Here is an 18,021-nt window from a genome sequence, read left to right on the forward strand (position 1 = left end):
GACACTTTGTAAATCAAAGGAGTCAAGCCAAAAAAAAAAAAAAAAAAAAAAGACAACAGACAGGATGATTCCATTTATATGAAATACCCAGAATAGTCAAATCCATAGATCAGAAAGCAGATTAGTGGTTCCCAGGGCCCTAGGGTTGAAATGGGGAGTGACTGCTTTTATGGATGATGAAAAGTTCTGTAACTAGATAGTGGAGATGGTTGCATAACTTTGTGAATGTACTTAATGCCATTGAATTGCACATTTTTAAATGGTTAAACTAGTAAATCTTATGTTTTGTGTATTCTATCACAATAGAAAAACTTTTTAAAAAAGAAAACAAACTTGGTTTTATTTTGGAGACTATACATTTTAACAAATTTTCTGAGAGCTCCTACAATATGAACATGAATTCTTGTATCCAGGGCTCTCCAGTGTTTACCGAACTTTCATTTTCATGCTGGGCCATGTTATGTCAGTGTTTCCCAGAGTATGTATGTGGTGTCCAAGATGATTTTAGGTGATAAGGACATTATTGCTTAGAATAAAGATAAGACAAATGAGCAGATTTAAAGAAAAACCTGTAGCAAATAATTACATAGGTGACAAATATGACAGACTTCTTTGTTATGATGGTATTCAAATGAATGAAGTTCATTCAATGAAGCTTCAGAAATACTAGACAGTCTCAAACTCTGATTTTTTTGGTGAGTTCAATTTTAGATTACAATCACTAAGTAAACCTTATAAGTATGTACTTTATGAACTGATGATTGGAAAGGGAGAATGGAAAATGAATTTCAGCTTTTACTTTTTTGTATGATATTCTAGCAAAAACTGATCCTAAAAATGAAGAGGAAGAAAAGCGACGAATTGAGGCTCGGCGAGAGAAACAAAGGCGCAGAAGAGAAAAAAACAGTGAGAAATACGGAGATGGATACAGGTTTGTGTTTAGAGTCAGAATGTTAGGCTTATTAAAAAATGATTTCCTAGAAAAGGCAGACACATCAATTGTAATGTGAAAAATTTCTTAAGATTCGAATGAAAAGACTTGTTCAAAGATGCAGATATATAGGAATGCTTTTGATTTTTGATTTTATATGTAATCACTACTTAGAAAACATAAGAAAAAAACCATTATATTCATAATGGCAATCCAAAAAATATAAAATATCCAGAAATAACAGTATTCTTAAAAAGAAACCAACTTGTTCATGCCTATAATCCCAGCACTTTGGGAAGCCGAGGCGGGTGGATCACGAGGTCAAGAGATCGAGACCATCCTGGTCAACATGGTGAAACCCCATCTCTACTAAAAATACAAAACTTGGCTGGGCATGGTGGCGCACGCCTGTAGTCCCAGCTACTTGGGAGGCAGAGGCAGGAGAATTGTCTGAACCCAGGAGGCGGAGGTTGTGGTGAGCTGAGATCGCGCCATTGTACTCCAGCCTGGGTAACAAGAGCGAAACTCTGTCTCAAAAAAAAAATAATAAAAAAAAAAAGGGAACCAACTTGTTACTGAGATTTGACTGTATAGAGACATAGTGATCATAGTGATTTTCATGGGCAGGAACTAAATATTACAAATATGTAAGTTCTTGCCAATTCAGATTCCAAAGAAAATTCTGAAGAAAAGTAAATGAGTAGGTACTGACTTTTCTGGATATTCAATCATTAAAAAGCTATAATAGTTAAAAATATGTGATAATACACAAAGCTAATTATTATACTGGAATTATTAGCCTGTGAAGAGACTGTAAAGAAGAATATAATATTTAATAAAGAAAATATTAGAAATGAGGGGAATTGGTTGAACAGTGAAATAACAAAAATCAGTTTAGAGCCTCCTCATATACCACCTGGAATCAATGTAGTAAAAAAAAAAATGAAATTAAAGAAAAAGAAAATGTTCTGCAAGAAGATTTTTTTCCCCAGGCTTAAAAGTTATAGAATAAATTACAAAGGAAATGATGAGCAGATTTGGCTAAATAAAAACTTAAAATTTGAAAAGAAAGCAAACAGACTTGGAAAATATAAACATGAGAAATTATTAATATCCAAATTAAATTAAAACATCACCCAAATTCTTTTGAAAAGTAAGAAAATGGGGATGTTTAATATTTAATGTGATGAGGAAACACAGCTAGTAATAATTTTAAGGAAATTGTTTAAACTTAACAGTAATTTAAATAAACTAAAAATTTAAAGAATAGTATGCCATTTTGTTATAAGGAGAAATTTGACTTGCTAATTAAGGAATGGTCAAAGGACACTTATAAATTGTTGGTGACAGTATAATATTATAAATCTAGAAAGCGATTTAGCAGTTTTAAAAAAAATTTTTCTTAAAGCTTTGAGCCCAGAAGTTTGAGGCCAACCTGGGCAACATGACAAAAGCTCATCTCTAAACAAAACAATCCATAAAAAGAAGAGTAGTTGTAATTTTAAAAACTACGACTATTTTTGGTCCTTGTGAGTGTACTGCCCACTCCTTATCTCTTGTGATTCCTTCTTTTGGTAGAAGCAACAGGCATAGTTAGGTTTTGGTGTGGAAATAAATTGAAATTATCAGTGTCTAGGAATGTAAAAATCATTTTACGTTATAAGATGCAACCTTTTAAATTTAATTGCCCTACGAGTACTTTTCTTATCAAAAATTTTAGATCTGGATATGTTCATGTTAATATAACAAATTGTGATTTGGAGAAAAAGAACTGAACTTTCATTTAGCTATTTTCTCTAACTCTAAATATAAATCTGATATAATGAAAAGAATGTCAACTCATAAGTCACTATTTTATGATATAATTTCTTTAAAGTAGTCTAAAATTATTTTCATTTATTAGAGCAGTTTTACTTTGAGTTATGAGGATTCAAGATTGAGTAAATCACTATTCTTGTGATAGGTTCCTTCCCTTGGATATTTGAATGCTTTCAACATAATAAAGAGGATGGAAAGGTGTATACCTACCCTTAAGGGAAACTAGGGAGAACAAGATGGATGTGTGAGAGATGTACACATATAATAGTATATGGTGAAGGATACTGGAAGAGAAGTACAATGTAGTGTTATGAGAAATAACTTCTTAATAAGGGTGTAGGAAGCTGAGTGTGGTAATTCTAGCACTTTGGGAGGCCGAGGGGAGGCGGACTTCTTGAGCCTAGGAGTTCAAGACCAGCTTGGGCAACATGGTGAAACCTCATCTCTACAAAAAATACAAATATTAGCCAGGTGTGGTCACAGGTGCCTGTGGTCCCAGCCACTTGGGAGGCTGAGGTGGGAGGATCGATTGAGCTTGGGAGGTGGAGGTTGCAGTGAGTTGAGATCATGCCACTGCACCCTAGCCTGGGAAACAGAGCAAGATTGCGCCACTGCACTCCAACCTGGGCAACAGAGCAAAAAATAAATAAATAAGCGTGCAGGGAAATCAGGGGAGGCTACGATGATGGAAGTGGTATTTGTGTTGATCTGGGAATGGCAGGGTTACAGGAGGAGTTGTGAGAGGAAGCCCAGGTAGAGGCCATGGTTTTACATAAAAGCAAATAAATAGGAATGTGTTATTGATATTTAGAAATTGAAAGCAGTGTAGGTTGAAGTGACTAGTGGGGCGAAAGGTATAATCTAATTTAAACATTTAATGAAGACATGCTATATGCCAGATATTGTTAAAGGAATTGGTGAGTAAAGCCAAGAAGGAGAGATTAGGAAATTTCCTGGGTGCCAGCTGAAAACATTTTTGTCTTTGTTTTTTGAGGCTTAAGGAGCTAATGAAGCCCTTTGAGGAGTAATGTTCTCTTACCTCCTATAGGAAGTAACAATAACTAATTGAATAATTGTGTGTTAGGAACTGTTCTAAGGGCTGTAGAAGTATTTGTATTTATATGTATTTATTTGCTTTATATGTATTTTTAAAAATCCTCATAACACATCTGTGAGCGTTCTCATCTCAATGTAAGAAAACCAAGGCCCAGAGAAGTCAAGTAACTTGCCCAAGATCACAAAATGGAATTAGGATATGAACTCAGCAGTTGGCTCCAGAGCTTATATTCTCAACTAGGAAAGTAAATCTGATAGCATTGCAAATAATTAATTAGAAAATGGGGACTAGAAACAGAAACCAGTTATGTGACTGCTAGCATAATTCAAGGAAAAGAAAATAACAGAAGATAGAAACAATTATGCTCTGTGCAGTGGCTCACACCGGTAATCCCAGCTCTTTGGGAGGCTGAGGCAGGTTGATCACCTGAGGTCAGAAGTTTGAGTTCAGCCTGGCCAATATGAAAAAAACCCCGCCTCTACTAAAAATACAAAAATTAGTGTGTGTGGTTGTGCATGCCTGTAGTCCCAGGTACTTGGGAGGCTGACGTGAGAGAATCTCTTGAACTCAGGAGGTGGAGGTTTCAGTGAGCTGAGATCTCACCACTCCACTCCAGCCTGGGCAACAGAACAAGTCTCCATCTCAAAAAAAAATAAAAACAAAAAGCAAAAAACAAGTGGGACAGTTCATTCTGGAGTGGCTCTTGAGCTTGCAGATGTATGCATTTGTCCATTCCAGGCCTATTAGTTATCCTGAAGTGAAGTGGTCATTAGAAGGCAAGACTTTTGATCACCTAAGAATTCCATAGGGGTGAATTATGATTGTCTGATGATGTGCCACTTTACTTTGTTGATACTACCAGTGGTTTAGAAGCTTGAGGATGAAACAACATGTAAAATGTTACAGAACTTTGGAACTTGATACTTCTTGAGGTTTGCTTTGGCTTTTTAATTGGTCTAGGCTTGAAGTAGATAATTTATATATCCACTGCTTCCATTTTTCCTACGTGGAAGCTCCAAGGTGGGCCAGAAATGCAAAGTGGTAAAATGACTGTGCTGTCTAAATAAGTACTTAAAGAAATACTATTTTTTTTTTTTTGGAATTTAAGCTAATTTTAATTCAGTCATAAAATGGAAGAAAGGAAATAATTTATGTTGATAAAATTAGTTTCAATGGTATATTCTTGTGAACTTGTTATAAGTGAATAAAGTAATATTTGAAGGAAGACTTTTTTTTGTCTTATAGAATGGCATTTACATGTTCATTTTGTAAATTTCGAACATTTGAAGAGAAAGACATTGAACTGCATCTGGAAAGTTCTTCACATCAGGAAACATTAGATCATATACAGAAACAAACTAAATTTGATAAAGTAGTTATGGAGTTTTTGCATGTAAGTAGCTGTTTTTGAAATGAGAAGCATTTTATTGATGTGAATTTCTTAAGATTTCATTTTTCACTTTCCCCATCTCTCACATTTTATATTCCTAAAATTTTAATTTACAATTTAAAGAAAGAGTTGTTTTAAAATTAACCCAGAATTGCTGTGAATTCCTCTATAATAGAGTTTGGATTTTTTATTTCAGAAATTATTACATTTTTCACAGCTGTTTCTGGTTGAGGTGTTCTTTAACAACTTTATTGATGTAGAGTCAGCTGTCATCCATTAATTGGAGTTATGCTAGATACATTCATTCATTATTTCAGTTGAGCCTTAAAACAGCTCATTTTTACCATGAATGATTATGCTCAGAGTAGCTAAATGACTGTTAAGTGGCAATGCCAGGAATTCTGAAGTACTGTAGGGGTTTGGTAAAGGGAAAGACAGTTGGGAATGTTAAAGAATGCTTAAAGAAGGGGCTTGAGCTGGACTGCTAATTGAACATACAATTAATTTGGACAGAAGAGATGGAATTATTGGAAAGAAATACAGTGATTATCCAGACCACTGTAATCTTCATAGAACTATGACCCTTAATTAACATTTTTTCTGTAATGTATTCCCTGAATGGGTTTCTGTGTGTCCTAACTTAAATACCCACCTACTCTGAGAAGACCACTTAAATATTCTGGCTCCTTTTGATCTCTTTCTGTATATGCTTAAAATATACTTTGAAAAATGTATAATTTTTGTAGGTTCCTAGTATTTTATGATTATCTTTTCAACTAAATTGTAAGCTCCTTGAGAAAAGATATTAATTCTTACATAGCAGATACTGCATCTTTCATAGAATGAACATAGTGCTAAGCATTATACTAAGTGCTCATTGAAAAATATTTGGATTCTTTATGTTTTGTTTTCTAGGAGTGTATGGTGAATAAATTCAAGAAAACATCTATTCGTAAGCAACAGACAAATAATCAAACAGAAGTAGTCAAAATAATTGAAAAAGATGTTATGGAAGGTAAATATTTAAAACAAATTATTTAAAAATTTTACATGCATTTTAATATATCATAACCTGTTTAAATATAAATGTTAGCCATCAGTGAACTTCGTTGACTTCCTGTTCTCATGCTTACAAATTTATCACTACCTACCATTACTTCCTTCACTTAAGTTTCAGAGGAAAAGTTACCTTTTCCTCTAGATGAAAGACACTTCTCTCTGTCCTCTGTTTCTCCTATTCCTTCTCCCTAAATTCAAGTTATGAACTCTTCTGTTTTTTAGTCTTCTTTTTCTTTTGATTCCATTTTTGGAGTTTGTAAATATGCTTTTACTTAAAACAAAAACAAAAACAAAACAGCCAACAAAAGGAATAAAAGGAAAGAAAAACAGACACTAGTTCTCCTGAAACCTTTCTTCTTCTTTTGAAATAACAATGCTTCTTTAAGCATAACCCACACTAGTCTCTGCTTCTTTATCTCCCATGTATTAAATTAAGCCCATTAAACAACTTTCTACTACCCTTAGTTTACTGAAACTGCTCTGACAGAAGTTACCAACACCGCCTTCCCTAAGTTCTTTTGAATCATTATCTTCTGTAACATTTTTTACTATTATTTATGAATAATTTTTCTTCCTTTGTGTCTGTGGCACTTCACTGGCCTAATATACTCTTTAACCTTTTGTCATTTTTTTAGTCTTTATGCTTTCTCTGCTAATCTTTTAGAATTCGATGTTTCTCAGTACTCTTGTCATTAGCCCCATTACCATCTCCTTTTTTATTGTTTACTAATGCATTCACTTGCTTACAGAGCTTAAGTTACTATCTAGATGTTGATTACTTATACGTCTATATTTCTAGCACAGATCTTTCTTCTGAGCTCTAGTCTCACACATCTAACTGCTTACTGACATCTCTACAGCAGTTACACAAAATCAGCATACCCAAAATATTTATTATCTCCTTGAGCATATCCTACTTTACAAAGAAAGCAAAACAAAACCTCACAATTATCTCTTTTCTGTATCTTGAAAAGGGCCTGCACCACCTACCAAAGCCAGAAGTAGAGAGTTATTCTAGGTACTTTTTCCTTACTGTATCTATAGCACTGATCAATTGATAACATCAATTCTATCTTTTAAATATTTAACAAATCTTTCTTTTTTTTTTTATTTTTTTATTTTTTATTTTTATTTTATTTTTTTTTTGAGACGGAGTTTCACTCATGTTACCCAGGCTGGAGTGCAATGGCACGATCTCGGCTCACCGCAACCTCCGCCTCCTGGGTTCAGGCATTTCTCCTGCCTCAGCCTCCTGAGTAGCTGGGATTACAGGCACGCACCACCATGCCCAGCTAATTTTTTGTATTTTTAGTAGAGACGGGATTTCACCATGTTGACCAGGATGGTCTCGATCTCTTGACCTCGTGATCCACCCGCCTCGGCCTCCCAAAGTGCTGGGATTACAGGCTTGAGCCACCGCGCCCAGCCACAAATCTGTTTCTTTACCTTTCCTTTAAATACTGCATTTGTTCAGATCCTTCTCTGTTGTCTTAACAATTGTAGTATTTCTGACATAGTTCCCTTACTTCCAGTTTTTCTTATGATTTTACTACATGATCTCATCACTTCAGGAACTTTCAGTGGCTCCTCATCCTCTCCAGGTTAAAATTCAAATTCCTATAATAATAATAATAATAATAAAGAGCACATAAAGCTCTTTATTATTTAGGCCCTTCTTTTTTTTTTATTTTCATCCTTATTCTCTTTTTTATTCTCTGTTCCAGTCGTACTAACTTGCAGAAAGTACCATTTTCTCTCACTCTTCCCTTGCATATATTTATACCTTAATCTGTAATAAACCCCAGTCAGCATTTGCAAGATCGAGAATACCTTTGTTCCTTACGAATCTAGTTTTGACATCCTTTCGCCTTTTCCTTACTCATCCACATTCATAATCATGAAAATTCTTATTTTACTGTAAAATCAACATTTGTTTTCCTTTGTATTATAGTTTTGGGAGGATGAATATACAGGTCTCAGAGCATGGTTGTTTAACATGATTAGGAACTGTGATGTAATTCATATGTTAATAATTTTAATTAGTTAGCTATGTATTTTTAAATCTACTTATACTGATTTATGAGATGTGATAGAAATACTCAACATAAACCTATATACCCTGATTTATTTTGGAGGAAGGGGTATAAATAATCATGGAAACTAAGTAGTAAAAACTTCATTGATCAGAAATAATATATGAATCATTTCTTTAATAATTGGATGTCTTTTGTAGGTGTTACTGCAGATGATCACATGATGAAAGTAGAGACAGTTCACTGCAGTGCTTGCAGTGTGTATATCCCTGCTTTACATAGTTCAGTTCAGCAGCACTTAAAATCTCCTGATCATATCAAAGGGAAGCAGGTAAAATTTTGGTCTGTCTTAAGCTGGATTATCCATCAATTTTTTATTGTTCTTTGGCCATAGTTTTCCACCTATCTGCAGTTTTATCAATTTACCAGTCTTATTTGGAAATAACTAATTATACTCAAGAGAGTCAGTGTAGTACATATTGGTTAAGATTGTGAGCCCTGGAGTAAGACTCCCTGATTTGTTCAGTCTATAACATGTATTAAGCAAGCAAGTTAGCCTTTCTTTTTTGTCTAAGTTTCCTTATCTGTAAAATTAGGGTAGATGATCACTCTACTCTTAGCTGATTTTTTTAAAGAATTAGATTAACTGAAACATATAAGGCAGTTAAAATAGTGCCTGGTAATGGTAAGCATTCAGGAAATCATAGCTTTTGTTGAACTGTTGTTTTAACTTTTTTTTAAAGTCCAAAACAACAGTTCTGTGAGAGAGAGAGAGAGAGAGAGAGAGAGAGAGGGAGAGAGAGAGAGAGAGAGAGAGAGAGAGTGTGTGTGTGTGTGTGTGTGTGTGTGTTTTAGAATAAGAAAGAAAGATTTGGTTATTACTGATACATTTTTCTGATGGTTGGGAAAAATACATTTAAAAACAGAATTACCAACTAGCATCTATTGTTACATTTTTTAGTAGACTATCCCTGAAAAATTTACCTTTTTTTGATTAGTATATTTATACTTTTCTATTGGCTTGGTTGGTTTTATTTAATCAGGTTTTAGTTCAGACAACACAAATGTTTATATTGTGGGTAACTGGTTGGTTTGAAAAGCATATTTAAAGGCTCAATTATTAAAGCCTTAAATTTTAAATAGTACATACCCAAGTCTTAAATTTGTATTTTGTATTGAAGTGAACCTCATTTAACTCAGACTTCTTCAGGCATTTTTGAACACATACAGTCTTTTCTTAATCTTTGTCTTTTTCTTCTCTTAATATCCCCTTGACATCATTTTGGCAATTAGACATTCTATATTGTTACCTTTCTTCCTCTGTATAATAGTCTTAAAATAACTACAGTCTAGAGGAAGACTAGATACCCTTGTAGTATGAAAAAATATTCTTTATTTTTTGAGAGCATGAAAATTAATAGTTGGGGTCTGGGGAGGCAGATGTGGAGGGGAAAGAAGAGAAGGCAGCTGTCTAGTAGAATCTAGACTTATAGATTTGGGGGACTGAGTGTTTTCTGTTGCAACTGATTGACTTGAATCTTCATTGTTTTAATTCATAGGTTTAGGTTGTGGTCACTGTAGTTGCTGTTGCTCTGTAGTTTGTAAGAAAATTAATGATTTAAATCTAGGGGTTTGAGCATGAAATGCTGCTTTAATTATGGAAATATTTTTCATGGCATGGTTTTCAAGTACTCTCCGTGTGTTCTGTTTTTTATAGGCTTATAAGGAACAAATAAAAAGAGAGAGTGTCTTGACTGCTACAAGCATTTTAAATAATCCAATAGTGAAGGCACGATATGAACGTTTTGTTAAGGTAAGATTTTAGGGCAAAAGCCTTTTCAATAATATTGTATTGCAATGATTAACTGGTGACATAGTAACCTTTTGTGATACTTGAATATAGTATAACATATTAAGAAGAATTTTACTCAATATCTTACATATAGATAAAACAATTTTTCCAATTGTTGAGATTGGCCAAATGGGAGCAGTGATTCCTCTCTTACCACCTTTGTAGCTCTGAATCAAATGAGAAATACATAAGGATTCAATAGAAAATCAAAATACCAGCTTTATTCTTGATTTAAGAAAAAATTGACTTGGAGAAGTTACCTTAGATATGTGGTTGCTCTGGACTTCAATATTTCACTTATAAATTAGGTAGACTTAGATGCCCCCAACTTCTGTTACTGGCCAAGATGGACAATCAGCAGGCTTCTCCTAGTTTGCCACATGGCATAGAACAGACTAGAATGTACCTTTTCTGTCACTAGAAAGACCCCAACGAGGGCACCCAGAAGGGATTGAGTTGTGTACACCAGTTTTTTCTTCCAAGCATACTAATTGATAAATCATTCCTTTTCCTTGGATAAAAGTTGGAGGGTAGCAGGAAGATTAGATATATTGTTCCAGAAGAAGGAATCTCATGGAATTTGGAGGGCAGGAGAAGAGAGGTTTACTTCTAATGTTAGGAAACTCATATGTGAACGATTGGATATATACCTGCCCTCCCCCCCCCCCCCCCTTTTTTTTTTTGAGACAGAGTCTTGCTCTGTTGCCAGGTGCCAGGCTGGAGTGCAGTGGTGCAATCTTGGCTCACTGCAGTCTCCACCTCCTGGGTTCAAGCAATTCTCCTGCCTCAGCCTCCTGAGTAGCTGGGACTATAGGCGTGCGCCACCACGCCCAGCTAATTTTTGTATTTTTTAGTAGAGACGAGGTTTCACCATGTTGGCCAGGATGGTCTTGATCTCTTGACCTCATGATCTGCCTGCCTCAGCCTCCCAAAGTGCTGGGATTACAGGCGTAAGCCACCACGCCCGGCTACCTGGCCCGCTTTACTTCTCAGGGTTTTTGCCATATTATGGCTTGAATCCATCTTTACATAAAATTTATTATAAATATTATACAAATGAGAATTTACTATGATTCGGGAAATTAATAGAAATAAATTTTAGAGGTTAGTCTTTTGGTTTTGTCCTGTTTTTACATCTCTTATAATACCCACACTGGTCTGATAGAAGTTAGTTTTTCAGTCTTTACAAAATAATACCTACCTTAAAATCATTATTCTCCACTGAAGAGAGCTGTTGTGTTGAAGATTTACAAGTGTGTAATTTACATTAGTAAGTTTAGATTAAAGAAGTGTTTATTTTGGCTATTGTGACTATTAACAGCTACTCTGTGAAGAAAAGCTGATATATATTTAATGTCCATTAAATTGTCCCTCTGCCAGTGCTTTCTAAGCTAAATAATACCAGTTCTTTTGGTTTGTTCCTTAGAGGCCTATTTTCTAATTTGTTAATCTAATAGTCGTTAGTATTTGTCACTGTTTACTATATTCTTGACACTACTTTAAAAAAATGAATGCAGCCCTGAATTGAAATCCAATTTTATGGGAGGCATGGCATCAAAAAGAAGCATCGTAGCTAAAGAAGGAAAATTAGATTTTTATTCTTGCTTTGTCATAAACTTTTGAGAAGTCAGTGGTTTTTATTGATGTATGAAGATAATATTTAATGAGGGAAGAATGCAAAATTAGAATTTCCATATAGTGTTTTCAAGTTACACAGTCCAGTCACTTCATGGAATGGGAGACGTCACTTGTGGGAGTATTCTGCTCATGTACATGTTGTAAAGAACTCACCTGAACTGAGAACTCCTCTAGAACTTTGCTACTCAGAATGTGATCTGTGGTTCAGTATTGGCATCACCTGGGATGCCAATGTCATTAGAAATGCAGAATTTTGGGTCATACCCAGGTCTACTGAATAAGAATCTTCATTTTAACAAGATCCCTGTTGATTTATATGCATGTGAAAAATCAAGAAGCACTCAGATCACATTACTCAAGAATGACCCTTTGTTGAGCATGCCTCTCTGCTCCCTTCCCTGTTGCCATTCCCTGGAACATCCTCTGCTCATGGTCAGCTCTGGTCATGGCTTAAAACTCCACTGTCAAGTGCTCTCAGTCTGACAAAATGCCCTTTTAAATCTTTGTTCCTTAGAGAGACAGCAGGGAAGACAGGAAAAACAACAACAACAACAACAACAACAACAAATACTTTGTCCCCATCGAGATAATCAGTTCATCAGTTTCTCCTAATTCTCCAACTGTATCATCCTGTTCTGCCTTAACTTTAACTCCCTGTTCTAGGCATTCATAATCACCCCTTTCGGTAGGGAATGCTACTGATCCAAAATTCCTTATTTGTTCTAGCGCTATGGTTAGCTTTATTGTTTGTCTTGCTAAAAAATATGGAATCATTCCCAGATTTTCACTCAATTCACAATAATTTTACTTAATAACTACCAGTGTAATGTGTTTTCTATAGTGACTCTTCCAACGTTTAATAACTTCCCATCTCAGATTTCATTCATGCTCTCTTTGCTTCCCATATTCTTATATACATATATATATATATGTATATATATACGTATATATATATACGTATATATATACGTATATATATATACGTATATATATACACATATATGTATATATATACGTATATATATATACGTATATATATATATATACGTATATATATATACATATATATATATATATATGTATATATATATTTTAAGATAGAATCTCATTGTGTTGCCCAGGTTGGAGTGCAATGGTGCGATAATAGCTCACTGCAGCCTTGAAATCCTGGGTTTAAGCCATTCTTCTACCTCAGCCTCTCTAGTAGCTGGGATTACAGGCACACACCACCACACTCAGTTACTAACCGTATTCTTATTTCTTCTCTTGCATTAGGGAGATTGAGACAATTAGATGTGAATTCAGTAAGTGTTCACATTTCTGCCTTAGATATATCTTTCCTTCACCTTTATTATCTGTGAGGAAGAATCTTCTTTGCCCTTCATTTGTGTCTTTATTTCATCATTATTTCTTCACTTACTTGCATCTGATTTTTTTCCTTTTTTTTTCCCCTAGTTTTCCACAAATAGACATGCTTATGAGTTCCCTAAACTAAAAATGACTTAGCTTTTCCTAGATTTTGGCCCACCCTATTTTATCATCTCATCTCTTCCCAGCGTTCTTGAAATGGTAGTTTACTTTGCACGTGCTCTTCACTTGCTCTCTTATTATTCACTCTTTCCTTCTCAACCAAAGGAATGTGCTCAGTTACCCGTGAGGCTAAAACAAATAAAAAGCTGCCTAAGCCCTTTTTTAGGCTTTCTGAATTAGGGTTTCCCAAACTTTGCTGATAAATACCTCCTGAAATGCTGCCCTTTTTTTTTTTTTTTTTTTTGAGATGCAGTCTGACTCTGTTGCCCAGTCTGGAGTGCAGTGGCGCGGTCTTGGCTCACTGCAACTTCCACCTGCCAGGTTCAAAAGATTCTCCTGCCTCAGCCTCCCGGGTAGCTATGTCTACAGGCATGCACTACCACACCCAGCTAATTTTTGCCCCAAAATGCTTCTTAAATGTGCAAGTTACCAAACTTTACCCCTGGAAAGTTTGATTCAGGTGGTCTGAGATTAATCCAGGAATTTGTGCTTTCAGCAAGAGCTCCAGTGCAGACTAAATGAAAATCTGAGGGTATTGGAACTAGGGCCTGTGGTTTTCGACAGCTTCATAGGAAATTTAAAGATACATTCTTGGACAATTGCTGTTGTCTAACTCTCACATCATACTTTTGAAACTGCTCTTCCTAAGATTACTAATGATACCATTATCAAATCTAGTGACCTTTAATACATTTTAACATATGATCATTTTAAACATAGGAAAATAAGGGGATAGTACAGTAAATCTTCAATAACTCTCATTTTGTAATAGTGATCAACTCTAGTGACCTTTGCCAATTGCTTTCTCCTTTTTATTTATTTTTATGTCATTTGACACTGTTGATCTATCACTCTTGAAACTCTTTTCCCAGATAGTCCTGGGTTTCCTCCTGCACCAAGTGTTCCTTCATTTCTAATTTCTGTCCCCATGTACAGTATAGGCATCTTCCTAGGGTTTTTATTCCAGCCCTTTTTTCTACTTAATCCACCAGTCCCATTCCAGGGCTTTCCCATTTAAGACCCTCACTTCACCATGCACTCTGTGCAAGCAGGCAATTCACAAATTTAAATATCTTACTTTGAACTTTCCTCTCTTTTGAGTTGCAAACTTATAGCTGCCTATTAGACATCTAGATATCTGAAGTTATATATATTAATAGCATATACACACTTCTTCCCCTTTTCCTTTCCATTAGAATAGTGATTGTAATTTACCTGTTCCATTAATAATGTCACCACATCTTTTACATTTTCCTGGTCTGGGCTATTAGAGTAGCCTCCTCACTAGTATTTCTTCTTTTGGTTCTCTGCTTCATCCTGCACATTCCTGTGCCATTCATCTTAAAGGATAGTGCCAGTCTTAATATTTTCCTGTTTAATACTCTCGACTGTTACTTCATTTCTTACTACATTAATATGGCCTTCTGATACGGTCAAATTTATATGAGATTGATCCAGATATATAATTCAAGAATTAATATGTTAAAATAAAGTTGTACCTGTGAATGTTTACTGAGAGGTTTGTCTACTTTTTTTAAAAGTAGAAATAAGGCATGTTATAGTACATAAAACAAGGTACCTGATTTTCATTTGAGTTTTTCAGAGATTCTGTAACATTAAATACTCATATAAGTAGTAAAATATACATCTTTGCATCATCTCTTTTGTTTCTACCAAAAACCACACTTGCCTTTGTCATATATATATATATGATTTTAGAAATATAGTTAAGAGGAAAATATGACCTTTATTCCAATTTATGGAGTATAAAGTAATGGCTTCATTTATATATGCACATTGGTATGAAATGGACACTCAACAAATACTTAATGAATTTGTTATAATTTAAAATAAAAAGTTTCAAAATGGTATTTATTCCTCATGATATGGAAAGTAAAAATTTCACTTGCCATGTCATGTAACAATGAATGTGCTGATTTTAAAACTCATTTCTCACATTTTTAGGGTGAGAATCCTTTTGAAATTCAAGACCATTCTCAGGATCAGCAAATAGAGGGAGATGAGGAGGATGAAGAGAAGATTGATGAACCTATTGAAGAAGAGGAAGATGAAGAGGAGGAAGAAGAAGCAGAGGAAGTGGGGGAAGCAGAGGAAGTGGAAGAAGTAGAGGAAGTGAGAGAAGGAGGAATCGAAGGTGAAGAAAATGTAGAGGGAGTGGGGGAAGAGGGGGAAGCAGGGGCAGTGGGAGAAGTAGAGGGGGTGGGGGAAGTAGAGGACGTTGAGGAAGAAACAGCAAAGGAGGAACCTGCTGACTTTCCTGTTGAGCAACCTGAAGAAAATTAAATACAAGGTATTAGATTTAAACGGAGCTTTACATTTCTCTTCTAATGTAAAAAAGGGTAAGAAATTTAATAGCTTAAAATGAATTAACACCCATGTTGCATGCATTCCACATATTAAAATTTGTTTTATATAATTTCTAAATGTTTGACATTTGTTTAATAAAATGAAGGTAAAACTATTTTAGTTTAGTTTTTATAGCTACCAAACTTAGATCCGATAAATTGTTTGTATGATTTTTAAGCTTAATTTTTATTACTTTGTTGATGTTAAGGATAACAAATGTGTATTGTTAGTATATCTATTCTAATCATTTTATCTTAAATGCTGCTCTTGGGAGTGAATATTCAAGTGTGCATTAATTTTTTGAATACTTACCCTAGAAGATATAAACTGGGCAAGTATTTTGTGCTCTGTGTATTTTTTTACTGCATTGACATTGAATAGTAATTTGCGTTAAGATACGCTTAAAGGCTTTTTGTGACCATGTTTCTCTTTGTAGCAATAAAATGTTTTTTACAAAAACTTTCTCCCTGGATTAGCAATTTAAATGAAACAGAGTTCATCGATTAAATGAGTATTTAACATCAAAATTTGCCTTAATATATGAGTTCAGTTCACAAGTATTTTAAATCAATTAAGAAGACTTGAATTAAAAAAAAATTTCTCAATCATATTTTTAAAAAGTAGGACTAAAAAAATTTTTTTAAAAACACATTTCAAGTAGAGGTCAGTCTGTAGCTGACCTTATTTATATTTGTTTTAGTTTGTTGCTTTTCTCTGTACCTGTGTCAAATCTTGACGTCTTCCTGAAAATACATTTGAATACGAATAAGTTTTCTGTGGTTGTGTTAGTTCTTTTGTCATGTCTATTTTTGGCTGAAGAACCAAGAAGCAAACTTTACTTTTTAAAGAATTATTTCTCTTTCAGATATTTCTATCCTCTTTAAAAAATCACTTTTTGTGGCTTACACACCTACACATTTAAAAAGGGAATATGAGTTTGATAGAGGATCTATTCTGAAATCATTTATTTTAAAAAAAAATCTCTGTCACTAAAAAGTAGTGCTCTTATTTTTTTTAATCTTTACTTTGGCCTTTTTTGAGAGCGGAGGCTGTATTTTATTTTATTTTATTTTTAGACTGGGTCTAGCTCTGTTGCCCTGACTGGAGTGCAGTGTAACCTCAACCCCCTGGGCTCAAGTGATCCTCCAACTTCAGCCTCCCAAGTAGCTGGGACTGTTAAGTGTGAGCCACCATGCCCAGCTAATTTTTGTAGCTTTTGTAGAGATGGGGCTTTACCATGTTGTTCAGGCTGGTCTCGAACTTCTGCGCTCAAGTGATCTGCCTGTCGTCGCCTCCCGAAGTGCTGGGATTACAGGTGTGAGCCACTATGCCTGGCCTAGGGGGCTATATTTCAGTGAAATTAGCTTCTCAAAGTTTTGAGGCATCTGATGGATAAATGTATGGTTATATCAAATTATAAGTAAGTGGGTGAATGTATGAACATTTGTAGAATCCCACAGATAATTTATCTTTTTGTATAAAATAAGGCTTTTAAAACTAGACTTTCTGGACCAATAAAGTTTTTTTTTTTTTTTTAGGTGAACTAGGTTTGCCTACCTTTAAGCTAGGAATATCCAAAAGATACTTGTATCTAATTTTAGGGATTTGGTGCTGAATAAGAGAAGGTTAGTTGAAGACTAGTGAAATTTGGATCCTATCTAGGAATCTGTATTTACTTAACAGGCTTCAGAAAGCCTTGTTTAGGAGTTCAAATTTTAAAGATAATAGGACTTGTTATCTTCTTGTTTTTCCTTTATTTAAAAATATTTGGACCAGTCATGGTGGCTCACGGCTGTAATCCCAGCACTTTGGGAGGCCGAGGTGGGTGGATCACAAGATCAGGAGTTTGAGACCAGCCTGACCAACATGGTGAAACCTTGTTTTTATTAAAAATACAAAGATTAGCCAGACATGGTGGTGTGTGCTTATAATCCCAGCCACTTGGGAAGCTGAGGCAGGAGAATCGCTTGAACCTGGCGTGTAGAGGTTGCAGTGAGCTGAGATCGGAATTCTGTCTGAAAAAAAAAAAAAATTGTGGAAGGGCTAAGATAAAAGCATAATAAATTCCTCTAGGTTATTAGTATTTGGTTCTTTTGTTACTAAGTTGAGTGATTTTTTTAAAAAAGAATGTCTGGTAATCTGATTGGGATTGGAAACTTTTGGAAAGAAGAATATGTAACAAGAATCCTCTCTAAACTGGGTAAATGTTTTAGAATGAGAGGAAAGAAATCTAAGTAGTAGTTTTTTTTTTGTTGTTGTTAGATGCATGAGCCTTTATCCAGACTAGCTGATTAGCAAGGTATTAATACAAGTGTATTTTGTTACTGTGCTTAATTCAGAAACTCA

At 34.7% G+C, this 18,021-nt stretch overlaps 1 protein-coding gene across 4 annotated transcripts in view; it reads left to right on the forward strand.

The window, feature by feature from the left end:
• Nucleotides 1-16,441, forward strand: part of ZNF326 (zinc finger protein 326) — a 33,988-nt gene extending 17,547 nt beyond the window's left edge. For all 4 annotated transcript variants that reach the window (XM_017544103.2, XM_017544101.2, XM_017544105.2 and 1 more), the window contains 6 exons: nucleotides 820-931; nucleotides 5,052-5,199; nucleotides 6,112-6,211; nucleotides 8,489-8,619; nucleotides 10,006-10,101; nucleotides 15,274-16,441. In XM_017544103.2, coding sequence (XP_017399592.1) covers nucleotides 820-931; nucleotides 5,052-5,199; nucleotides 6,112-6,211; nucleotides 8,489-8,619; nucleotides 10,006-10,101; nucleotides 15,274-15,612 — 926 coding nt within the window. In that variant the 3' untranslated portion in view covers nucleotides 15,613-16,441. The remainder of the gene's footprint in view (nucleotides 1-819; nucleotides 932-5,051; nucleotides 5,200-6,111; nucleotides 6,212-8,488; nucleotides 8,620-10,005; nucleotides 10,102-15,273) is intronic.
• The last annotated feature ends 1,580 nt before the right edge of the window (nucleotides 16,442-18,021 follow it).

This window comes from Cebus imitator, unplaced genomic scaffold (genome assembly GCF_001604975.1).
Source record: "Cebus imitator isolate Cc_AM_T3 unplaced genomic scaffold, Cebus_imitator-1.0 Scaffold166, whole genome shotgun sequence".
Lineage (NCBI taxonomy): Eukaryota > Metazoa > Chordata > Mammalia > Primates > Cebidae > Cebus > Cebus imitator.